The sequence below is a fragment of the Rhipicephalus microplus genome, chromosome 3, assembly GCF_043290135.1.
Source record: "Rhipicephalus microplus isolate Deutch F79 chromosome 3, USDA_Rmic, whole genome shotgun sequence".
Lineage (NCBI taxonomy): Eukaryota > Metazoa > Arthropoda > Arachnida > Ixodida > Ixodidae > Rhipicephalus > Rhipicephalus microplus.
Window position 1 is genome coordinate 81,707,081 of NC_134702.1, and position 26,919 is coordinate 81,733,999.

General features: G+C 46.1%; 1 protein-coding gene across 1 annotated transcript in view; it reads right to left on the bottom strand.

Moving 5' to 3' along the window:
- Window positions 1-737: 737 nt before the first annotated feature.
- The window catches only part of LOC119186197 (histone-lysine N-methyltransferase SETD1), a 136,980-nt gene continuing 110,798 nt past the window's right edge, over window positions 738-26,919 (bottom strand). Inside the window, exons 2-3 of the mRNA XM_075888358.1 lie at window positions 4,381-4,638; window positions 738-1,256 (exon numbers count right to left, since the gene is read on the bottom strand). Of these exons, the coding sequence (XP_075744473.1) occupies window positions 1,083-1,256; window positions 4,381-4,554 (348 nt within the window). The 5' untranslated portion in view covers window positions 4,555-4,638 and the 3' untranslated portion in view covers window positions 738-1,082. The remainder of the gene's footprint in view (window positions 1,257-4,380; window positions 4,639-26,919) is intronic.

Genomic DNA, 26,919 nt, shown 5'->3' on the forward strand with positions numbered 1-26,919 from the left:
ACCTCACAAGCAGCCAGGTTATGTGGGTGCTTGAGCATAAGAAAATCTAGCATTTTAGAGACCACAATTGTGAAGTTTGCTTATGCAACACTAATTGCAGCCAAATCATACGATTCCTACAGGTGGGGAAAAAATTGGACGGTCCAAGTGTACCTTTGTATTCCCTGCATTCCCACAACTGACGCCTCTGAACTCCTCTGGACTTAAACCGACCTTGATTCGCTACAGATGATGCCTACTTAAGTTAATATAGTTTTGTGACCTTTAATAAAAAATTAAGCATTACGTGTGTCAAACACTTGCTAACTTCGGCCTCGAGGCTTGAACATTGAAAACCATTTCACACCCTCTCGTGCTTGAATAGACAGTTTGATCACTACATTTGGCAAGTGGGGCTAATTTAAGTTAGGTATGGAGGCATTAGTTATAAGAAGAACAACCTTAAATGAAGCCTCAGCACATCATTTGTTAATGCACCTGATTATTTGTTGAAGATAGCTTGCCACCGGCAGAATCAGAACCTGTGACTTCCGTTCTGATCCTGCCAGTAGCAAGGTATCTTTCGTACACTTCTCTTTTTTCACATTTTCACTAAGATTACTTCTAATAACATCACCTACACTTTCCTTGGTATTATTGTCAGTTAGTCCTCGTTAAACATTGCACAAGCAATGCTACCGGAAGCTGTTATCTGCTGAATGCCAGGATTGTTCTAACAAAAAACGTTTCGGCAGCAGTTGTACAACGTGCAGCTTTTTCTTTTATTACAAGTGCAGAGTTTAACGAATGTACAAAGAGTAACAGAAAAGGGAAAAAAGACAACAAGACAGAAGTTAATGCATTGCAATATGACTCTTATGTACATTATGATTTGTGCATGCGCGTGTTTCTCTGGGCGGCTCAGGGGGTCTATACAATGCCAACACGATGAAATGTTTCAATAAGTTTCGGGAACACGATTCAAGCACTGTTCCACAACAGGCCTCCTTCCCAACACAACCAATGCGATGATGAAGATGACGATCAGAATGATAAGATGCAAGCTGTACACTGTACATGATGAATGTACCACCGATGAGACTTCAGTTCAAGAAACCCCTGCACTGGGGCGCTCCACACAGACACACAATTTTTTCGTCCTCCAGAGGGAACTTGTAGTCATAGGTGATCTCCTCATTGACGTTGATGGGCTGCTTTGAGTAAATGACGATCTTCTTCTGCCCTTCCACTGTAATTACTTTGGCGTAACAGTTTGGCTGCACGAAAACAGAAAAAAAAAGGGCGATCTCACACCTGCAAGTACAACGAAAAAAAAAATTAAAGATTTGCTTCTACGGCATGCATTATTTGGCACTACACTCAACTACGATGACAAACATTCAAGTAGAGAAGAGGCTTGGTTTTCGAGGTACTACACAGTAAAGGGGTCCCAGGCAGAGCAAGTGACTACAACTGTAAAGTCTAGTAGCGCTGCTGATTAAATTATTACAATTCACCGCCACATCTGGCTGGTCATTTTTAAGCACCCCAGAGCGTTCTAAGTACATCACATCCAGGTGGTCAAGATCTACTGCTCTAAACATGTTTGTATGGTTCTTTCAGAACGCCACACTCTAGCTCAGAGAACTCTTCAGGCACTCTTAATTCATTCCTTCATTCTATGAGTGCAATCGATATCTAACCCTGTGACTCCTGCAGCTTTCATAATGATATGACATCAGCTATGACTGCATGCTTGATGATTTATCAATGTCTGCACACCTTGTTTGTTTGTTTACAAAGAAAATGAGGAGACAAGTTTTCTCTTCCGGCCTCTTGATTACTCTGGCTGCATGTTCAGTTCAGGCGCATACACCTACTGTTGCCAAAATTTAGGCTACTACATCTCTGCCATGTTTGACAACTTCATACACTGTGGGACTATCTGTATTAGTTTAGTCTCGCACTATATTTTCGACATGCCTACTTCATTGATGAGTTCAATGTCACCTGTCTAAACTCCTATAAATCCTAGATAATCGGTAGAGTGCATACATGTCAACTTTCTTTGATTTTTCAATAGCAATAATTCCATATGACATGACAAGTATCACTCAGTTCTCTGCCATTAAGTGTTCCCGGTCAAACAGTTATCTTGCACGCACAATGTATTACTTTGGGTCACGTAAAGCTTACCAAAGACGTGTACTGTGCCACTTACAGTGCTCACAGATCAAAACAGGACTATAGTTGAACCCATTTATATGAAGCATGCTGCGGGCAGCTATTCTTGTCTTTTATATGGGATGCAGTCGCGGGAATGCCTTCCAGCATTTCAGAGGAGCCATTGGAGCAGGCAAATTCTGCTTTTGGAGCAGCGACCTCTGTGTTTGGAGCACGCTCGGGCTTTCCATGACGAACACAGATGAACAAAATTTAGCCTCAATTTAGTTTAATGTTCCCTCAGTTTACATAATCATTTATACAGAAGCAGCAAGCCCAAAGAAGAAGCACAAAATATAAACAAAAGCAGGATCATATACAGAAGCGGTGTCATAAAACAGTGAAAGATATTTCACCAATAATTAGGCTACCTGTAGCATGAAGTTCTAGCAGTGCGGGCGCACACTCACATGGGCATGCCCACGGGGAGGTGAGGAGAGGGGAGTGCAAAGCCAGCCCCGTACATTGACATGATAGGGAGGGGGGCTCTGTGAAGAACCTTCACCCCCTTCCCCTGAAGGGGAACCCTGAGCATGCTGATGAATATCCCTCCCCACAAACACATTCGAAGCTTTTTACAGTAAAACCTCGTTAATACTACTTACATGGCCAAGCATGCGGCTAACTACACACTAAACGCAGTATGCATTAACCACCAAGTACCGATTTGCATCTCTTTACGTGCACCATCGCCACTAAAGAAGGAATAAACTAATACAGTGCCACAGCACATATTGCCTAAAGTGCCCACCACAAAGCTATTTCTTTCTGTTTGCCAAATTTTAGAAAGACTGGCACTCTCGCACGGTCGTCTGATGGCACGCGGTGGCGACAGCAAGAAAAATTTCGAAACTATTGCGGAGTCAGGGATATGCAGCCGACGCAAAGACTTGCATAGCGATGAAACAGACATAAACGGCTGTTCCCGATGAATGTGTGCCACAGTCTGCTGCTTAGCGAGAACAGACGCAGCTTTTTTTGGGTGCGGTACGGTAGCAGAGAGCTGATCATCCACCAGCTAGCTGCGTGTAGCGCTTTGCCTACTTGGCATACACAGCATGGCAAGCCTCTTACTCCTACTCCGCTTGAGACCGCGCACAGATGTGGCGAAAAAGCTATTACGTTAATGCGATGATGCGAGCTTTCTGCAAGCCATGCTCTAGCGGTCCTAGAGCTGGCGGTCTTGGCGACTGAAGTGCATTTGGGTTGACACCCTATGAAAGCGCGCTGCGCCAGCAATCCACAATGCTCAACTCAGCAACTTCATTTCAGAAACGAAAGTAGCTTTGCAGCTACTTTCGTTTCTGCAAAGCGGTGCAAGCTAAACACGGTCCCATACAACGGTCTACGTGGCAGCAATCGGTGCCCCTGCTTGCAGGTAGTCACCAGCTATTGAAAGCATCTTAAAGCGGCACGTAGGGTTTTTATCGGCGATGTCATACAAGTGTGCCTTTCGGTGGCCGCCACATCGCCTTCGTTCTTTGCTATTGATTACCAGAAAAGGCACCGCTGCAATGGTGCAGAAGTGGGAAGAATTGATTGACTGATTCTGTGATTTTGCAGCTACGTGATCGCACGCGAATGCAGCAACACAACTGCACAAGATGGCGACCATCACTTAATATATTCCATGTACGTACTGTCAACATTACTTTCGGTTTTAAAACCACTTTGTGGGCGCAACTATGGTGCAAATCGGACACAAAAAGACCCTTTTGGAGCAGTATGGCGCAGTGATTTCCAGTTGGCACAGGTTGGCACAATTGGCACAGGTTTCCCACAACTGTGAGACCTCTATCATAAGCAGGGCACCATGTAGGCATTTCCTTATCAAACCGCATTTTAATGAAGGCACACTGGTGTCTCTGATAACCATTTGTCTCTTATATCAGTGTCTCTTATAAAGGGGTTCGACTGCATTTAGGGCGACGTAATGCAGATACTTTCGTTTCTACAGTCTTTGCCCCAGGTCGTATTGGCGTAATGCCTACTCAAACAAGTAAATCAGAGCCACCTACATCTTCAGAGACCAGATTCACTGCGACATGACGTGGTTATCTTGAGCAACTGCGCATACCAGTGATTTTATGAAAAATTCAACGGCACGTTTGAATGCGCAAGTACTACTGCACATGATTCTTTTGACAAATATGATGGGACGCATCCTTTAGTACTCACATTGCAGCTGTGATTGATGAACCGGGCCAGATTGCCACATTTGGTGGCATCAATGATGGTTTCAACATCTACTCTGAAGAGGTACGAGCTCCCGATGCCGATCTGCGTGTAGAACTGCTCCCGCCGGTCAGCCATGATGGGCCGCACCATCTGGCCCACATACTCGATGACCATCTCGTCGGCTGCAATCGGCTCCAGAGCAAACAGTCCCCAGTCGTGAATGCGACTCTTCGCAAATTTGAGTTGTTTCTTGCGAAACTGCAAGGATTAAAGATGGCAAACAAACGAGGTCATTAGGTAAAGCACAAGTACAACTGCAAATATTTTTATCTAGCACAGACACTAGGGTGTTTTGTTTTCATATTACCTGTGCATTATAGTTTGCCAGTGCATTTCATTTCAAAACCTGGTGAAATCTGTCACTGAATCTCAGTTAATTGAGTAACCCTAGCTTTGTGCCTGAGTCCTGAAATTGTAATTAATTGCTCAGATGTACCATAATATTAGTGCTAGCATAAATGATTGTGACCAATTTCGGCATCACTTCAAAGCACCCGCCTAGCATCATAAGAACCTAGTTCCCTACAGGAGGGCGAGGGGGCTAAGGTCACAAGTTTTCGCAATGTTCAAAGCACTTTTTTTTTTCGAACCGGAGACCTACACAATGTAAAAAATGAAATGATATGAGTGCTTCAGAATGAGTTGAGCTAGATGAGAATTGGCTAGACTGTCATGAGCATACCCTTTCAGTAAAAATAAAAGCATTCCTGGCAACATCAGCCAGAACCACACCGCGAGCAGCCCGACAAAAGAGCAAGAGGGGGTGACAAGCAATAACCCCCGTCGGGTGTTAGTCAAGATACTGCCTGCGCCCCACAAGCCTGCTGTGACAGTTTCAACACTAGCTTTACTCATTCGATGTCGGAGAGGGTCAGAAATTGGAGCAATTTTTCGGCAGCAAAATGTTACATTTGGAGCACAAAAATCCAAATTTGGAGCAGTTTACGGGGAGCAAAACATTTTTTTATGACGAAAGACCCGATTCGGAGTAGTATGAAAACGAAGTCTTACATTTAGAAAAAGAATATGTACAAACCATTCAACATGCAGTAAATTATGCAGTGTAAGTAAGACCAGTGCTATTTCAGTAAAATTATTATTTTTATTCACCTCACTGAGCAAATAATGATAACGTCCATTTGTCGCATTGAACTCTGCGAATTCAAATGTAGATCTACTAAGCTGGCGACCTTGAAATTCAAGGGATTTGTAAGGGTGGCAGAAAAAAAGAAAACAGGCATACATATTTTTTTATATCGCTAGAAATATCATCATCGGCCCGACTACCCCCACTTCCGGACAAAGGCCTCTTCCATGTTCGACTAGTCAACTTGGCCTTGTGCTTACTGCTGTAGATTTATACCCCCCAAACTTCCTAATCTCATCTGCCCGCCCAACTTTCTGTGTCCCCTCCACATGCTGGCGTCTCTTAGAATCCAGTCTGTGGTTATTTTGCCTTTGCGCTATGTGCCCTGCCCATGACCATTTCTTCTTGCTTTAAACTATGCTATCCTTAACCCCCTTTGTTCCCTGACCCACACTGCTCTCTTCTTGTCCTTTGACCCACACTGCTCTCTTCTTGTCCTTTAGGGTTACACCTATCATTTTCCTTTCCATCGCTCACTGCGTCGTCCTCAATTTGAGCTGAACCCTCTTTGTAAGCCTCGAGGTTTCTGCTCTGTAAGTACTAGCAAGACGCAGCTGCTATTAACCTTCCTTTTGACGGATAGCAGCAATCTTACAGTCATGATCTGTGAATGCTAGACAGATGTGCTCCTCCCTATTTTTATTCTTCTAGTTACATCAATCTTGCGGTTCAGCTCCACGGTTACAACCTGTCCTAAGTAGACGTTCTCTTTTACAACTTCAAGTGCGCTGCTACCTATCTCGAAGTGCTGTTCTCTTCAGAGGTTGTCGTACATTACTTTTGTTATCTGCAGATTAATTTTAAGACCTATCTCCTCCATGTCTAATTCAGTAATCATGAACTGCAATTCGTCGCTTGAACTTCTCAGCAATGCAATGCATTCGACGAAAGGAAGTTTAATAAGGTATTTTCTATGAACTCCTATGCCTAACTCTTCCCATTCTAGGCATCTGAAAACATCCTGTAAGCATGCGGTAAATAGCCATGGGGAGTGTGTATCCTCTTGTGTTGCACCATTCTTTATTGGTATTCTGTCGCTTTCTTTACAGAGTCCTATGGTGGCAGTGGATCTTCTGTACATTTTTTCCAGGATTGTTATATATGTTTCCTTATTGCCCTGATTCCGCAATATCTGCATGACTGCTGATACTTCTACTGAGTCAAATGCCTTCTCGTAATCTATGAAGGCCATGTATAGTGGTTGAGTGTATTCTGAGCATTTTTCTATCACCTGATTGATAGTATTGTTACGAGTAACTTGTTCAATGATCTATTTACAGCGCACAGAACTCGACGAGCAAGATGTCGCCAGAGCAGCATCCAACAAAAACTGACTTCGTCCTCCTCTTTCATGCAGCCGTGTTTAGCGGCTGTTTTGTATCCTTACCGCCGGCGGTAGAAGCACCGTCCCGGTGCTAAATTTACGCAGATGATGTCGAAGGGGGTAATAGGGCTTTAGCCGAGACACGTGAACGGTGTCGCTCGGAGCTGACGATGACTTTGTCGGATTGGTTGGAACAATCTCGTACGTGACGTCTGTCACTTGGCGAACGATACAAAATGGTCCAGTGTAGGGCGACAACAGTTTTTCAGACAATCCCACACGCCGAGTAGGCGACCAGAGGAGCACGAGAGAACCCGGAGAAAAGTGCACGTCCCTATGGTGAGAATCGTAGAACTGTTGTTGGCGCTCCTGTGAAGCCTGTAGACGGTTACGGGCGACTTGACGTGCGTGGTCGGTGCGGGCGATGGCTTCCCCACCATATTCAGTGGCCGCAGGTAGTAAAGTGTCTAAGGGAAGAGTTGGGTCCCGGCCATATAGTAGGTAGAAAGGCGAATAGCCGGCATTGTTGTGACAAGATGAATTGTAGGCGAACGTCACATACGGCAAATGAATGTCCCAATCATGGTGGTCTGGCGCAACGTATTTGGCAAGCATATCGGTTAGGGTCCTGTTAAGGCGCTGCGTGAGGCCATTTGACTGGGGATGGTACGAAGTAGTAAATTTGTGCTTGGTATGGAAAGACCTCAGGATTTCATGAACGACAGCTGATAAGAACGTGTGGCCACGGTCGGTGAGAAGTTGACGGGGAGCACCGTGCACTAATATTATGTCGTACAGCAGAAAGTCCGCAACGTCGGTAGCGCACCTGGTCGGGAGTGCTCGTGTGATTGCGTACCACGTCGCGTAGTTCGTGGCAACAGCAATCCATTTATTTCCGGCTGTGGAGAGTGGAAAAGGGCCCAACAGGTCGAGACCAACTCGAAAGAAAGGCTTGTTGGGAACGTCGATCGGCTGAAGGTAGCCGGCTGGGGGGGGGGGGGGGGGGGACAGACGGCGTTTTGCGACGCTGACAGGGCTCACAAGCGGCGACATAGTGTCGAACAGAGCGGGCAAGTCCAGGCCAAAAAAACCGACGTCTTACCCGATCGTATGTGCGAGAAACGCCCAAATGGCTCGTCATGGGAGCGTCATGAAGTTGATGCAGGACAGTGGAATGCAGGTGCGCTGGGATGACAGGAAGTAAGTATGATTCGAAGGAATCAAGGTTGCGGCGATATAGGATCCCGTCTTTCACCAAAAACATTCGTAGGGACGGGTCGCGAGGCGTTGACTTCAGTTTGTCAATGATGGCTCGTAAAGAAGTATCCCGACGTTGCTCTTCGCCAATGTTTAACAGCTGCGACACGGAAAAAACGTCCGTGATAGCGTCGGTATTGGTTCGGATAGCGTCGGTATCGGTATCCGTGATAGCGTCGGTAACAGGGTAGCGGGATAAACAATCCGCATCCTGATGTAATCGCCCTGTTTTGTACATTACAGAGAACGTGTACTCTTGAAGGCGTAGAGCCCAACGAGCGAGGCGTCCCGTGGGGTCCTTCAGGGAGGCTAGCCAGCAGAGCTCGTGATGATCCGTGACAACACGGAATGAGCGCCCGTACAGGTATGGGCGAAACTTGGCGACTTCCAATACAAGGGCGAGCCACTCGCGCTCCTTGATGGAATAGTTGCGCTCGGCTGGAGATAGCAGTCGACTTGCGTTGGCTATAACACGGTCGTGGCCGCGTTGCTGCTGCAATAGCACAACTCCTATGCCGTGGCCACTGGCGTCCGTGTGAACCTCGGTTGGGGCTGATGGATCAAAGTGAGCCAAGATTGGTGGCGTTGTAAGCAGTGTCGTAAGTTGCGAAAACGATGACGATTGGTCATGGCCCCAGGTAAACGCAGCGTCTTTCTTCAAGAGGTCTGTGAGTGGGCGCGCAATGGTCGCAAAGTCCTTAACAAAGCGTCTGAAATATGAGCACAACCCCACAAAACTGCGGACATCCTTTGTGGTCTTCGGAACGGGAAAGTTCGTGACTGCGCGAATTTTCTCTGGGTCTGGACGCTCGCCTTGGGCATCGACAAGGTGACCAAGCACGGAAATTTGACGAGGAGCGAAGTGGCACTTGGAGGCGTTAAGCTGGAGCCCGGCTCGACGAAAAACGTCCAGAATAGCTGACAAACGATCAAGATGCGAGTCGAATGTGGGCGAAAAGAAAATAACATTGTCAAGATAACACAAGCAGGTGGACCATTTGAACCCTTGGAGCAATGAGTCCATCATTCTTTCACATGTGGCTGGTGCATTGCAGAGTCCAAAGGGCATCACCTTAAACTGATAAAGACCATCAGGAGTGATGAATGCGGTCTTCTCGCGGTCCATCTCGTCGACGGCTATCTGCCAGTACCCTGACCGAAGGTCAATAGTTGAAAAATAAGTGGCACCGTACAGGCAGTCGAGGGCGTCGTCGATGCGAGGTAAAGGATAAACGTATTTTTTGGTAATTTTGTTAAGGTGACGGTAATCGACACAAAAGCGCCATGTTCCATCTTTCTTTTTAACAAGGACGACTGGAGAAGCCCAGGGGCTGCATGAAGGCTCGATAATGTTTTTCGCAAGCATTTTGCCGACTTCATGTTGTAATATTGCACGCTCCGACGTAGACACACGGTAGGGGCGTCGGTGAATGGGGGTTGCATGGTCAGTATTTATGCGATGGGTGACAATGGTCGTTTGGCCTAAAGAGTTGCTGGCAAAGTCGAAAATGCTACGATAGCCCTCAAGAACGTGGCAAAGCGCTGCAGCTTGCTCAGACGTGAGGTCCGATGACACCATTCGCTCGATGTCAGTGCCCCAAGAACGTGATGGACTGTAACCACTGACTGAGCTGCAGCAATCGTCAACTCTGAAGGGCTCAACATGGTCAACTTGGAGAGCATTAATTTTGGCCAGGGAGATACCCTGTGGCAGAACTTGGGTGGTGAGTGAAAAATTGACCAGTGGAAGGAAGGTGCGGTTTCTCTTCAATCGTCAGAATCATATGCGGCACAGCAACCCCATGCGTAAGCATCACTGCAGGAATCGGGGCCACCATGTAATCACCATCAGTTACTGGCGGCGTGGAGGATAAGTCGACATGTGTGACAGAGTTAGGAGGAAGGCGCGTGAAATCAATGCAGCAGAGGCTGGTTTGCGGTGGGCTAGGCGGGTCGGAAAAGAGGGGTAAATCGAGATGGAGAGAGCCAGCTGAACAGTCTATGAGGGCAGAGTGCGTGGCTAGAAAATCCATACCGAGAATGAGTTCATGAGGGCAATGTTCGATAACGGCGAAAAGAACGACAGTGCTTCTCTCCCCAATAGACACTCGCGCAGTGTCGATGGAGGAACTGCCGCCAAGAATGGTGGCAGTTCCTCCATCGGCGACTCGTACAGCTCGGTTGAGGGCGGGCGTGACAACTTTTCTAAGTCGGCGGCGAAGGTTAGCACTCATAATGGACACATGCGCGCCAGTATCTATCAATGCACTGACACGAACGTTGTCGACAGTAACGTCCAAAAGGTTCCGGTTAGTTGTTAACGTTAATCGAGGATTTCTTACGAAAGTCTTCAACGCAGCTCCACCTCCAGAAGCTGCACGGCCTAATTTTCCGTTCGGAGATGCTGCAAATAGGTCGGGGAGGCAGCACGGCGTTTTGGGGGCGACCGGGACTGACGACGAGCAGGGGACGGTGACCGGTCGTAGCGAGGTCTGCTCAGAGGTGCTGTAGGAGCGGAAAATGTAATCGGCGTTGATGTAGAAAGTGATGGGGACGACTGGCGAGCAGAAGTGGTGTGATACTGAGGTGCATAATGGGACGGTGGAGCCCAGCGGCTGCGGCAGTGACGTGCGATATGACCAACGCGTCGACAGTTGAAACATATGGGCTTGTCATCAAGGGTACGCCATTCGGATGGATTGCGTTGTATGCGAGGAGCAGAAGGGGGACGAAAAGAAGGCGCAGCAGAGTATACGGGAGGAAGAGGATTTAGGCCGACATTCGATAGCTCTTGACGAACGACCGCTTGTATTAAAGAGATTGTGGTCGGGGAAGGCGCAGGCGTCGGTAGTGGCGTGGCTACCGGTTGTGCTGCCTCGACCTCTCGACGAATGGTGCGTGTGAGGTTGTCACATAGAGGGGCCTGGTGGAAGGCGTCGTCACACGAAGAAGTGGCCGCTGTGTTCGGAAGGCGCACGATGTTTTGGGCTACACGGCGGGCTTTAGCTTGTTCGAGACGTCGGCATTCTTTAAGGATGGTGTCGATGCTCGAAACGTTGTTAAAAACCAGCAGGTTGAAAGCATCATCGGCAATGCCTTTCAAGACGTGGTTGACCTTTTGGTCTTCCGACATGGACTGGTCGGCCTTGGAACAAAGGGCCAAAACTTCGAGAATGTAGGAGACGTACGATTCGGTAGAAAACTGGGCCCGTGTGGCAAGTCTTCTTCGCAGTGAGCTGACGACCAGATGAATCGCCAAACAGGTCACGTATCTTTTCTTTGAAGAGATCCCAGCTCGTTATGTCAGCTTCGTGGCTTTCAAACCATGTTCGGGGAGTGCCGTCCAGGTAGAAAAGCACGTTGGCGAGCATGAGCGTGGGATCCCAGCGGTGAGTCCAGAATAGATAGCACGCTGGTCGACAGGCGAGAAAAAGCTGAGGAGAGAAGCCGTTTTGAATTCAGACCACGATCAGAGGCCATTCGCACCATCCTATTTCGCGTCGCCAAAGTACGGACAATGACGCCCTGGACACGCACTTTCCGGACGAGTGAATAATATATGAAGCCCAAGAAAATAAGCTGCCACGCAACCGTTAAGCACGAATTTGAAAGCAAAGTTCGTGCCATGGAGCGAGTGTAAAGACAGAAAGGGAGAGTGACCCTACCGTGCCGGAGCAAATGTAGCCTATCACATGAAAGCAGGCTGCTTGATATATGGGTGACGCATCACCGGTCAAGTCAATATCCAAAACTCTGGTGAACGTCATTGCCTATCCTTTTCGATGTTTGTAGAGAGACAAGGGCATGCATGTTAACCGGAAGGGAATCATCTGGTTTGCTACACTACCCTAAAGGACATCGAGAAAGAAAGATGGACGGAAGAGCGGAGATGATATGAAGGCGTGCACACGCTTCGCATACGGAAGGATGTGTGGCTAACGAGAGCTTTGTCATCTGTCTAGCAGGGTGCATGTAACTCCGCTGAAAATTTCAATAAACTCTATAAATACAAACAGTGTGATGACAGTTCGGGTGGAAAGAGGAAGAGTGTATGTCCCGAAGGTGGCCTGTCATCAAGGCGGGCCAACGTGACCACTAGCGAACAGCCTGGACGCGCTATAGAGAGGACAGCGGCAAATAACACATTTGGTAGATTCCTAGGCGACGCAGTGATTCCCTTTGTGTTTACTGTTTCATCCTTGGGAAGTAAAAAAATTGCCCGCAGCTTCCCTCGGGGGAACACTGAGGAGGATGCGGAGCATATAATTGGTTAACGGGGTGTTAAAGTGCGACTTACTTGGGTCGATGGCTAAATTGGTTAACGTGGTTGTGAAATGGGGTGTTAAATTGCGACTTACTTGGGTCGATGGCTAAATTGGTTAACGTGGTTGTAGGAGGGGGTGTTAAATGAGTGAACACGTACACACGTATGCGAAAGGGCGGCGCTGGTCGAAGGGACGTCGATCATTGTGTTTGTGGATTCGTTGGAATTCATTTCACCGCGACCTTGGACGTCGACGAACCGTACAAACCAACCGACGAGCGGCAACTGAGCGAGCGAGCGCCGACCTTGAGTATATATATATACAATGCGACGGCGCATGCACTGTCAGCTGTTGAATGTTCTCGAAGCGCGACGGTGCATGCGCGTCCACTGGAGAATCAGGAGAATTGTAGATGTCGAACGCGGTGTGTAGAGGAGGGAGGGTGCACAGATGGTGGAGGAGTGAAGCGCGCGCGGTGTGTAGAGGAGGAAGGGATGCACAGATGGTGGAAGAAGGAGGAGACGGCGCGGCGGCGCATGCGCGCGCGTCAGCTGTCGAATGTTCGAGAAGCGGTGCGGACGGCGCGGACGGCGCGGACGGCGCACTACAAGGCGCGAGTATAAGATGCTTCCGCATCTAAAACAGCGCATACTACTCGAGTACAAGGGCATGCACAGTGGGTTCATGTACATCACGTTCCACATAAGCTACAGCTGTCCAGAGCGACCTGCTACGGTGGACACCAGACATACACATCCAATACGCATGTGGTAAGGGAAAGCACGGCTCGTTGTGCCAGTTTTGTGAAGCCAAATGCGGGGTCCTGGGCCGAACCGGATGAATTGATGAAGCAATGGCAGCCTTCGCATAAGAGTCAAGTCGAATGAAATGAACTCAAATAAAAGTTTATTTACATCGTGAATATGTGGGCAAGCTTCGGCGAAAAGCCAAATAGTTCACTTGAACAAAGTCTAAGCCGCCTGAACAAGGCGAACAACAGGGACACACAAGTTCCGGCAAATACTGTTGAAAAATCAAGAAAGCACGTTACATACATAAAAACACAGTATTATACAAAATTTTCTAGTTAATTCAGTGCGATCGATATCACAAAGGGCAAAAAATATATAAATCAATAAAAACATATGAAATCAACTAGCCCGTTCATAAAGTGAGAAAAAAAAATGAGGTTGTTATGATTAAAACATACATTACACCATACTTACGATCAAAAAGTGGTATAGTTTGTAAATATAAATAGCTATTGATACTCGATCGTTTCAGTACATATTTTTCTCTATTAGTTGATCTAAAGCAACAGAAAAACTACAAACACAAAAAATTATAATGCAGATCAAACGTTCTTCATCTGTTAAAGCAGTGAAGTTCGCACACACTTATACATAACATGTTTTTTTTTAATATAACTTTCAGGTCTCACCTGCAATGAATCATTTTTTAAATAAGTAAATGTCTTTTGTACGCACCCAATGATAGCATATGGCAGCGCACAATGAAGATAAGGAGGAGAAAAAAAATTTAATTAAACTATATTGCAGCATTGTAATATTTTCTCTTCTTTTTCTTTGCAGAATGGTCATTTGCTGGCACATAAATGTTCCAGATGTGTTTGCTAGGACTCAGCACGCCTGCGTACAACCAGTCTTGTGCATTAGCTTTACCTCTATATACGACCTATAGGGTGCGGTAACAAGGGCTACGTCACTCCTAAGCGAACAATTAGGCTAAGTCTTGAAGAGGTGGTTTGAATTGAAAGACTGTGTGTCTCGACAAATTGCGCTAATGTTAATTGCATAATATATGAGGGTGGCCCCCAGATTACGCTAATGACAAAGTTTCGACAAGAAATGGGCGAACATACGCGATGCAAACCGGAGTCTCTTTAGCTGGTTATCGTCGTGAAAACTAATGCGAAACGCGTAGACATGGGCGAACTGTCGGCAATCAGGCGTGAAGAAAGCTGTTAGGATGGCAGCAGCCAAACCAATGCACCAGAGGGCGCACGCAAAGAAGACAGGATTGGTGGACAGGTTTGGCGCAGCGACATCGTAAAATACAGGGTTTGCATGCTGCGTCAAGCAAAAAGGATGTCGGTAAGAGTGAGAGAACGGGAAAATGTCAGTCGAGAGAAGCGAGAAACTCGTACACTCTAAGCCAAAAATGGCCAAAATGGGAGCAACGGCTGTTTTTACTCCTTCAGACCGACTGTTACTCTCCGAAAAGACCAAGCGGAACAAGATGGCCGACTTGTTCGAGAATGGGGGAGCAACTGTATTCATCTTAAGTTTGTAAGGGAGCAACGGAAGGAGGAACCGCTGTAAATGCTCTCGTCACGCAACGGTTACTCCCCGGCAGGACACCCCACACAAATATGCATGCCGCCCACATTGATATTCACGGGCCAGATTATTGTTTGTTCTGTGTTCCAAACTTCACCAAACCAAAACAGTGATTTATTTTAGCATCCGTAGATAATAAGATAGCAGCGCTGGCTGAACACAGAAGGCCTGAGAATACAGTACGGCAAATACCTAACACACGCAGCAGCAGAATGGAGAGTTGGCACGTCAAAACGGACCGAACGCTGAAACACGTGCAAAACAACGATAAAAAAAGCCTAGACACGCCGTTCGTCTGCGAAGTAAGGGCATCAAAGTCGATCAAGCACCGAAACACGTGCATAAGGAGCCCCCCCCCCCCCCACCCCGCCCAGATATATCGGAGAAGAAAAAAAAAAAGCGGACCCAGACGCGCTTCTCATCAGCCATCCACTTAGTAGCACGCTTCACCGTGTAGTTTGAGGGCAGAATGACAAATCTGCGCCATCTGCGCCCGCACGACAAGTGTGGCGCTAGTGTAGCAAACGATGTAAGTTACAAAGTAATTTTTATTCGGTGTTTATGTTGACTAGCTCTAAATAAAAATACACTCAACTTTTTATATTTATTTATGAGTTTTAGTGTACCTCAGTTTTTTTTTATAATTGTATTAGGAGAACACACTGAAATTATTGCGCTGACGCCTGTGCTGCCACTGCTCGACGTTTTTTTTTTTTTTCGGCGCAACTAGGTTCGCGTTCGCACTACTTACTCATTTTCATATGGTCTGTGGTTGGCGAGCACATGGACGTGCGGGCTTGTGAGCTATGTTTTGATCGTGTGTGTGTGTCGCAGATTTGCGTTTCTACTTATTCGTGATGAAGGTTAGTGTATATTTATCTTTATAGAGCGCGAAGTAGTTGTAGATTTTGCTGCTGGGTGGAACAAACACATCGTAAACACGTCTTCAGCTATCTGCAAGCCTGTTCGCTCGTCGGACAAAGGACTGTGCATGCATCAGCGTGCAGGTGAGTGGCATTTCCAGCAACATTTAATTCTCTTACAATACATTGTTGAGTGGTTGCGCTATTGAAAGAGAAATGATTTGCTCTTATTCACCGTATCCATTGCTAGCCGTATCGGACTAAATTACCTCTATTACCGCCTGCATACCCTCTTGCTTCCCCTGTCACCACTGCAGTGCCAGTGTACTTTTGCAGTTAAAAGTTCATTTCCGCAACACTACCTCGCTTGAAAAAACATTGGGGCGGGGTTGTAGCTGCATTCATACTGGCACTTTTCTACCATTGGCTTTATGTAATGTTAACGGCTGAGTGTTGGGGCCTTGGGCCACATTTTTTAGAGATGTAAAGTGTATGTAAATCAGTAAGTGAACAAATCATTGTCGCATCACTTCACTGGCATAGCCAGGCGGTTGCGCACAGAATTTTTTTAGGCCGGGCGTAGGGAGCGCAAATTGACGACCATATTCGCTTGCCCGGCCTATTCAGATAAGCGGACTCCCCCCCCCCCCCTCCCCGCACGCCTAAAAAAAAAAAAATCTGCCCACATCACTGCGTCACTTGCTTCACCTCTGCGCTGAACGTACTATTTTATAAGCGCACCATCAAGCGAGCAGTTTACATATTGACAGAACAATTGGAGGAGGAATGACCCAAATCTTTCAGATTTCTTTAGTGATGCAAAACCTTAGCAAAACTGAATATTGCAAAAGACAATCGTAAATGCTGTATGTTCTCGTTAGCGCTGTCATTATTCTGTATCATGAAATCTTTATGCGCTGTGAAAACTTAGCATGCCGTTGAAGTCGCATATCGACGTTAATACCAATCGACGAAAATTTCGACAACCTCAATAACGCCGTTTGGGATTTGCCGCATGCACATAATTAGGCTGATTCCCACTTGGCTGTTCTTAACCTGACTTCACTGCTACCAAACGAAACAATATTTGATGCATGTCTTTTACTTTTTTTTCAGGGATATGACACAAATTTGGTTATACTGCAGATAAAGATGCTCCCAACGATACTAAAGTACAGAAAGCAAGTGAATTTTGGTAAGTGCAGACTTTTTGTACTACGTATATGAAAGCCTCGCTTTTTAGGGGCAAACTGTGCATGTGTTGGCCAGAGAATAGTTCATTATGCCACATGGTTACACTGGCACTGACAATTCGACATGGCTCCGCTGGCCCGTGTGTGTGCTCACACTGTTACCGTTAAGATAAAATGTTTATGTATTCATTGCAGGGATTGCTGTTTGTACTAAAAAGCCAACTGCCAAGATTTCTTTACGCTGGTACACCTAAAGGTATGCTTTCCCTATTTACATGGATTTTGGCTTGCACAAAGCATAACACTTGGGCCTAGATTCACAAAGCTGTCCATGCGCAGGCCTTCATAACAGTGTTTCTTGACTTGCCTTTACCCTGTTTTCTGCAGATGTTTCGTGGGTTTAAAAGTGCCACAGCATGTTGACCTCCCCCACTCTGAAATATTTGCGTTCAAAGTTCCGCAAGAGTGGGCTTAACTTTCTTGTGCACCTCTTTGCTAGTCCAAGATACTGAAGTGTTATGCTCTTACTAGAGGTGGCAGTGTTTCTAATGTTTGTATTTCCATCACATTGACCAAGTATGCGATCTTGGCTTGACTGGTAGCACATCCTCAACAAATGTCTTTGTGGCACATGTAGAAGGCAGTACAAAATAAATAGGCAGACATTCACACCGGGAGCTAACTTCTAATAATGCTTTTTTTTTTGGAAACCATGGTGTGCTTATTCCAATTTGTCTAACAAGCAGTAACCTGTTTGGCTGTGAACCAACAAGACGTTGAACTAATAAAGGCTTCACATCTTGTTGCTCTCAAAGATATATGTATTGGCAAGCTATCTGTGACACTGTCAAACAAAGAACCAGAATATCTGTGCATGCATTAAGATTTATTGCTTCGTTTACATATCTCGTGGCTGTGACTCGTCAACCGAGTGAACAAATGCACCCTAGTTTACTAAATTTAAAGCATTTTTTGAAGGTAGCACGGTCTACATTTATTTGTCTATAGTGTTGTCCAGCCGTTTGCGTCAGGTACAAAGAAATATACTGAAGATTATCATGTAGCCTCTGCAAATGGTTGCTTTCAAGCAGGCTTTGCATGCTTGGCTTGTACCTACAGGTATTGCACAATTCAAGAGGCAGCAGCGTATGATAGAACAGTAAAATCGAGAGCAACTTTGTGCACGAGCTAAATAAGTATTTTAACATGAGCGGACAGTACGTGTTATTTGCCACACACATGACCTCATTTAGAATGCCCATTGGTGAATGGGCTCATAAAAATGTCAACCAGCTGTGTATAGGAAACAAGTTAACTGAACCTAAGGGTATCTTTAGCTACTACAAATATGCCTTGTTGAGGTGCTGCACATTTTCTTCCAGAATATTGCTGTCTGAGACATCATGTGAAGAGCGTCTACCACATCAGCATTTATATGGCTTGCCAAGTAACGTTTGGCCGAACCTTCCTTTTTTCACATTTCGTTTTGCAGTAGACATCCTAGAATGTAAGCGCTGCTGCAGTGTGTGTGACTCATTGTTATGAATTGATTCTGGCATGTTTAACCTCACACTTCTATTTTTTTTCTTGCAGCAATGAGATGCTTCACATATGCCTGCGGTGACGTTCTGCTGCGCTAGCCTGATGGAAACACCAGCTGCGAAACTTGAGTTCTTCAGAATTGGAGAAGTTGCCCTTCTCTCACCAATGATGACACAGACTGCCCTATGCTAGAAATTCAAGATCGTTTTTCCACGAATGACGCAGAAAACCTTTGATGTATTATGGTGTTTGTTTAGTGCTGGCTGTGGTGTGGCGAAGTCTACTTTTACGTGTGGTCACACGTCGCCTCATAAAAAGAACAATAAAGCATTTATTTTCCTTTCAATATTGTCCACTTTTTGTGTTAGAAGCACCCAAGCAGTGCTCTTCCAAGGAGCTCTCGCCATGTGTTAAGCGTGTGACTAGCATACTCGAGATAAATACTCATTTCCCCAAGGAGTAACTGGAAGCATGGGCAGTTGGTTTTCAGAGAGTAACTGCAATCACGTGGGAGGAACGGTAAAGAGTAACTGTTGCTCTTAGAAGAGCAACTGGTGGGAGTAATGGTTGGTCGGCAGGGAGCAACTGGTGGGAGTAACTGTTGGTCTGCAGGGAGGAACTGGAAAGAGTAACTGTTCATCCCCCGAAGGAGGAACTGAAAGGAGAGCAACGGTTCCTCCCTCTGCAGTTACTCCTTTTAGGAGAGTAATGGGAGTGGCAATGCAATTGCTCCCTGAAAGGAGCAACCCCTATACCCCTGTTGCTCCGTTTTGGCTTAGAGTGTAGATTCGTGACGACGAGGCCGGCCCTAAAGCTCTCTCATCTGCATATTCCTCGTCCCACCCACGTGCGCCCATCTTGGTGGCCATTCGTGATGCCGCTCGGGCATTTCACGTGCTTTTATAGACTCGCCGAAGCACGAATTAGAGGTTGGGCACCACAGTCAGCACCCGGCACCACCACTCGCCAGGCCATTACAGTAATTAAGCGCGAGCTTTCGTAAGTGTCGCCGGCCTCGTAAGTCTCCCGCAGCGCTCCTCTTGGCGAGCGTTCGCTTCGCTCGCGTATTGCGGCGTGCACCTTTTCGTCCGACTGCGTTGTTTCTTATTTGCATACGTTTGGCGCTTCATTGCGCTTTCCCCTATTCCCTCGGCGTTGCACCGTATTCGCACCATTCGAGGGAATAGTGACGGCACGCATCAGCACCCGAGGACAAGCAGCAGACGCAGCAACGAGCGTTTGTTATGTGCCGACAATGTTTGTTTGTGTTTTTTTTTCATGCTGTAGGTGTGCGAATGCCGTGCGTAATACTGCGAGTATTACCTAGCGGAGCAGGTGCGCGGCCCGTATATTGGGGCTTTAGCGTGTTCGCCGTTTAGGGATGGCTGCGCCGAAAGCAGCCCTCGCGTGCTTTTTTTACTTTTTCGTACACTTTCTATTGCTATTCGTCTCTCCCGTGCCGAAAGTTCCATTTCGAGGTATGTACCCGCAGGATGCTGATGTGATTGCGTGTTTCTTTTTCTCGCTGGGGGATGCTTCTTTCCGCGGGCATCTCGAAGCGCATTCAATTTCCCTTCCACGTATACCTATGCATTCATGGAACTGGTAGTTTCCCTTTACTACTCGGCGACGCTGCTTTTGTTGAATTTTTCATCATTCTTTCCCCCAACCCTCCTTCCCATATTTAAAAGTAGTGAACATGTAGCGCAGATCTTGAGACGTGTTCTCTAGAAACTGCGTCAGATTCGACGCGCTCTTGGTAATCTGGTGTTTGATTTGTTTACGTTACGCGCCTTAGAAAAGAGATGCAGAATGCGTGCAAATATATATTTATAAAACGCGCTCAATTTTCAGGCTCTTTTTCGCACTACCGACTGCTTCCTTTGCTTGTCTTTGCACTAACGCGCAAGTACCTTTTCTTGAAACAAAGTCACACGTCAAACGACATGTGCAGTCTTTAACCATCACAAAGTTCACACATAAAAGCGAGCACATGCCGTTTGCTATTACATGCAAAGCAGCTCTTTGACTATCCTGTGTAACGCTGTACGTCCATGTCTCCGTGCCAACGCGCTGTGCCGCGCTCCCCCCCGCCGCAGGTATTGGGCGGTGCCAAGCAGGTCACGCCTTCTCTGCGCGCGCGTTAACGTCACTTTCCCTCTAGTGTGTCCCCCCTTCCCACGTGTCACCTCTCTCTCGCTTCACCCTTTCCACCGCTTGCAACGTTCAAGCGCACATGAAGTGAATACTTTTTCGGCTTGCATATCTGGAATGAACAGGACGTCGAAAAGCGAAGCTCCTTCGTCCGCCGAAACAGGCACCAAACTGATTTGGCCTAACGCGGCCGTTGCTAGCATGGCGAGAGATAGCAAAGTCGATTGCGTTCGCCAATGGTGACGTCGTGTCTGCAACACAGACGTAGCGCGAGCCAGGGAAACTGAACGCAGGCGTCGGCAGTCGCATACCAACGAAACCGACGAGGTGCGAGTGAAAAAAGCCGATGGCGCCTGTGCGCGACACTTCTGCTTCACATCCCATCAGATGTCAATGTTTTTACAGCAAAAGCTGTTATGAGATGACAACTCGGGTGACGCACAGTTGTCCGCCGCCGGTGTCCATAACCACATCGCGCGCGCGCAAGAGAGAGAGAGATAAATAGAGAGGAAAGGCAGGGAGGTTAAGCAAGCTTGGCTCGGTTGGCTACCCTACACTTGGGGGGGGGGGGGGAATGAGAATATTAGAACGGAAAGAGCCAGAAAAGAAGAGGAGTAAGAAATAGAAGCATAAATAGTCAGCTCGAGACTACACAGCACGGCCTCGCACAGTTCTTTCACAAGCGGTGGTGAAATTTGGTGGTCCTTAAAATGTACAAGAGGGCTTTCGTGGCTTTGCGCGTATGGGAAGCCGTCGGCCAAGACATCGCGCGAAATTAGCAACTGACACAGTGGGGTACCAACCCGGGTCCGCTGGGTGCCAGCCCAGTCTTCTACCACTGATCTACACCGGTCCTTGTGGCTTGTTGTCAAACTTGCCTTAGGCAGGTTGATGTCGAGAAAAAAATCGCGTTAATACGACTTATAAAGCGTTTTAAAACAGCGAAAGAACAACCAGTCATCGCAATGTACGAATAGCGTAACAAGTGGGCCGTCTAATGCTCCTACCCGTCACAAAAGCTTGTTCTTGTTCTTCTATTAACTGTGGCACATACCCACTTCCGCAAAAATTTCTCATCGCCGTCAGTCACTGCTTGAATAATTAGCACAAAATTCTTTGCAAGTGTTTAGCGGATACCACGCTGCTCAGAAGAATGACGAAAATAGCATAGTGAATGCCTGCCTATTACACAAACAAATGTATTATTAATTACCTAGTGGGTATCAAGCAAGTGTGCTTGCAGTAGTTACCCAATGAGTGTTTAGAAAAGGCTCTGAAAGGCCGGGATTCTAGCTTTCACTGTGATTCTGCTGCGCCTTCTGCGCCAACCTGGCGTTTTTTAAATGTTCCTTCAAATTTGGTTTTCAGGACATCGAACGTGAAGCAATTGACTAGCACATGTTGTAACAAGTTGCGTGCATAGCCGCGATGCAGTGTACTGACGTGACGTTTTCACATTTCGGAAGGGTATACTTTTGCAGCCGAAAAAAAAACAATATACGATTAGTACGGTACTGAAAACGGCATAGAAGTTCGGAAAGGATGGCAGTATTCCTCATTGGCATTTATATCATCAGGCGAGTCGTAGCCAAATGACAGAAATATTTGACAAACTATTTAAAGCTTATTAACAAAAAATATTATTCGGTACTTTAGTGTATACCGGGAACATCATGTACAAGGTTTTCTAAAGGTATAGTGCCGCTCTTTTTTTTTTCCTTTGAATCTTGGTTTTCAATACTCGGGAGAGCCAGTATATACTTCGCTTGTGTCCGTCTCGGTAGATCAGTGGCTATAGGGTGCTCGGCTGCTCACTCGAAGGTCACAGATTCCAATGGAGGCAGAATGGTAGAGGCCCGTGTACTATGCGGTGTCAGTGCACAGTAAAAGATGGTCATTATTTCCGCAGCCCTCCATAACGGCACCTCTCATAATCAATTGGTGGCTTCGGGGCATGAAACCCCACATATTGTTACAATATATTATAATATAGATCCCTTCGCCTGTTACGACTGAATCTCGTTTCAACTCTGTCGGATTATTGCTAATGATACCAGTTCACTGATAGCGAAATTGAGCTCGTATGTAGGCTACTATTTATTATCTTTCCAAACTTGTTGACAGTATTGTCACATTGTCATGACGTGAACAAAAGAAATGGTATGGTCGGTTTATTCAAGCAGAAGTTCTTTATTCGGCCAAACCTGTGGCCGGGGTGCAAAAACTCGTACAGGAAGCAATGCATCCTGTATACTCTGATATTGTCGAACAGGGCATCGGCCTCGCGTTAACAGAATCTTCTTGAGACGCACCTTCTTTTAAGTGTCGTGCGTACAACTTCCCAGCCTTAATTCGGGGCTCGCACATGCTCTTTAATCAGCTTGACTGTTCGCGTCCTGCCTGCCGTCTTAACAAAACGATCTACTGCGAGAACGATGCATCTCAAACCCAAAGACGTGGTCTATGCCAAGCATTGCGGACAGTCTTTGCGAATATAAACCGGATACGGCCCAATTGAAACAAGAAGGTGGGCGGCTCTATCATGCCCTGCCCTAACTTCTAGGTTGCGTTAATTTTCGAATTCCGTCTGATACAACCGGACAGCATAGAGTAAAGTGATGTACCCGCCTCTCTTTGCCAACGCTAGAGCATCCGCCTGATGCGAATTCTTCACAATTTATACTTTCTTGGCTGCGTGATGTTTTTCGTGGACCACATTCATTGTTTTCCTCCCACTCTTTGCACTATCTCAACATGGTGTTGCACATTCCACTAACTTTTTTTCTTCTTTGTCTTACAGCCCAACTTGGGAATGGTTGTGGGAGACTGTTTTTAATCAAACCCATATATATTTCGTGCAGTAATTTGGTTCAGCTTCATGTTGTCGTGAATTTTCACTTCAATATTTTTGCTCGCTTTGTTTATATTCCTAGTGTAAACTGTCCTATTTATTAAAATTATTAATTATTTGCATTCACCAACACAATAATGCCATGGTCATTCTAGGCAAATCAAATAACAAAATATATTGTTATTCATAATATTTTCATTCTTATTAGTTTTTTCAGCCTACTTTTTATGTCAACTGTTTTAATTGCCACCTTGCCAATATATTTCTTGCGTTCGTCTTCTACATTCTGCTCACTTTTCCTTCCATCTTATCTGTTTTTTACTCATACTGAGTGTTATATTCTACTACTATTTCTATTATTACTCTTTCCCTCATGTTGTTGCTCAAACTCTCACACCTTAGGGCTGTTCCAAAAATGAATAATTAAATACCTGATTGCATGACTAATAGGTCACTCTGATATTTAACGCAGCATATAATTTTACTACTACAGTGTGTCAGAATATGTACCTAAAGCAGTCGCGGGAAGTACCGGGCAAAACGGGTGCCACTTGCGACACTCACCGTGTGGCACAACGTTGCCGCTTAACGGCCCGCGGACAGGTGTCGTTGAAAGGTACGTTCACCTCGCCGACACGGGAACGGGAATCTGTGTAGAGGAACAAGAGTGAGAACGAGGGGCTAAAGTGGAGGGGGTTAGCGGCGGTCGCCGAGTAGGCTGTTTTGGAGACGCCGCAGCCGCCATTTATCAGGCCTAATTACCACCACACCCATAACGCGAAAGAAGCGGCCGGCTATATCCGTCCGTCGCCTTGCTCTTCCCGGGAGCACTTACCCGGCGATGGCCGAGGCGTTACTCGGAGACGCGTTATGAGGGACGTGGCGTGTCAGAAGCGTGCGCACCTTTCGAGAATGTTTGCATAAGGGCTCACGAGGACAGGTCAGATGCGGCGAGAAATTAGGGTGAACGCTCGTTATAATAAAGTACCGGTTATGAGTGGAAGATTCTGTGAAATATTTACCGCTTGCCGAAATGAAGTAGACGCAAACAATACTAAGTGAAGAACCGCGGTGGCGCTGGCGAAAAAAAAAGAAAGGGCTGGTTTTAAATAAAACTTACTCTTACTTTTCACCCACTGAAAATATAATAAAAGAAGCACTTGGGAAGAAGAAGTGCGTCTAGAATGAAGAGATTAAGGGACAAATAGATCAAGGCAAGTACTGTCATTTGTGTCATCGTCCCAGTCGCGTCGTTTATTCTTGAGTTTTAGCAACAATCCTCGTGGACCCGTTGCTAAAAATTTTTTAGATATTTTATGGGAAACAAAACTCTTGAAATTTTCCGGATTACTGACCACTACGACGTTTATATGAACTGCAATGATTCTATCCTTTAAAATTCGTCTAGTTGTTCCTGTATCTTGGCGCTACAAACAGATCAATATCATTTTTGTTTCTTTGTTTCACGGGAATTTTCCGTTTCGCGGGGAACACGTGTTGAACATATATGCCATCTTCTGTGTGACTTACTGCGAAAGATTTTAATATTCAAAGAAAATAAACACGCAATTTTGTATTCCAGGGAAATCGCACTCCACTTCTATCCCGAATAGCGTTCGCACGTCCTTGCCATAGCCTGGAACACTGATTCTGACACCTTTGAGAATCTTTAAGTAGGTGATGAATATTCCAGCACGTATTTAAAGCGTGCTTCATGCCACATGCGTAGCGTGATTAAGCCTACATCTAAGTTTGAAGACTAGGAATATCAGTGAGGGGAAAAAAAAAGCTGCTGCACTTCACATATGCTCTTTAACGCCGAGATCTTGGAGCGAAGTCCCACGCGCAGCAGAAGACGATTGGTATAGTGTGTCCTCATAATGAGGAAAAGCCCAACTTTTGAGGATGGGCCTATGACTATGTTATTTTTACTTCCTTCTTGCTTGAGTTTGATTTTGAGAGCTCTGTCATTTTACATCGTGCATTTGAACCAACACGCTCAAAGTTTTTTCTCCGATGTACGCTACTTCTTCCACGCATTTCCAATTCCCGCGAAACGACAAGGCAATGCACTCGCTTCAGACGTCGTCAGTTAATGCTTTCTGTTGTAGCTGATGGCGCTGGCTGCGTCTGGTTTATTTAAAAGGTCTTCAGTAGGGTCAAAGCTTACGAGAACTTACTGGAAGAATACATGTACACATTATACTCGAGAAAAAGATAATATAATAAGGAAGGTAAACCTACGTTTTATCCAGTGACGCGTTTTAACAGGAGAATCGAATCTGAGTCAGATGTAGCAAAATGATTGCCAAGGAACAAGAAGTTCTTGTTGAAAATGAAAGAAATGGACAGCTCCGCGACTGTGGTACCAATAAGTGTGGCAGCTTGGGCTAGTTGGTATGGCATGACGATAGTTATAGCGCAAGACCAAAACGACGGCACGGAGACAAGAAGGACACGAAAGACACGAGTATCGTGTCTTTCGTGTCCTTCTTGTCTCTGTGTTGTGGTTTTGGTCTTGCGCTATAACTATCGTCATGTGGTACCAAGCATGAAAACTGGGGCTGGGTGACCTTATATGCTTTACTTTTTACATAAAAGTGTCTACAAAAACTTTGGTGACGTACTTCCGTTACGAACGTGACGTCAGAACTGTACGCAATCAGATTGCAAAAAAGTTTTGTCAACGGAAATCCATCCTACTACCTCTGGGTTCGCAACAACAGATACCGGGTACGCCATCCACTGCGTCATGGTCACGCACTCTGGAGGCCTTACAAACGTGCCTTTCATACATCTCACTTTCCTCTGGCATTGCTCTCGACCCGCGGAGGGGTGTTGCCCTCTGGCAGCGCCACGGGGAAGTAACGCATCATGACCTCCGTGATTAGCTCCTCCAAGGCGTCGTTGCCATGCGTGCGTCGCAATTTCATCCAAGTCTTAACACATGTCAAGTCCTGCGTTGGATCAGCGACGCCCTTCTGGCTGCCACTCTGCTCTTTCCGATCACTCTCTAACCATTGGCTACTACACCTACCACAAAGGTTTGTTTAATCACTGATCAAGCGCGTAAGTCGTATAGATAGGGAGTAGGGATAATGATGTAACACCAAACCTAAGTGCAGGTGCAACAATGCTAAAGGAAGACCAGCTCTTTTAAACGGAAAACATTCAACTGCTGCAGTGAGGGCACGCTTTACTTTCGTGTTATTTCGATTCATAAGACAGAGGGATCAGCCATGTTTTTTCCCCTCTGACTCCTTTTTCGCTTTCTTATTTTTTCATGTTTCCTATACTTCTTTGGAGTCTTTACATTTCTTTATCTCATTTTTTACTTTCTCGCTCTTTTGCTACTTCTGTTTACTTCTTCCTTTTCTTTCTTGTTCTCTCTTTATCGTCCTTTATGTATCTATTTCCTCCTCTTCCTCTCTTACACTGTTTCTGTCACTTGTCTCATTCTGCATATTTTTTTCTCGGTCTTTGTTCTTGCTATCTATTCCGAAATATTCGCTATTACTTCGTT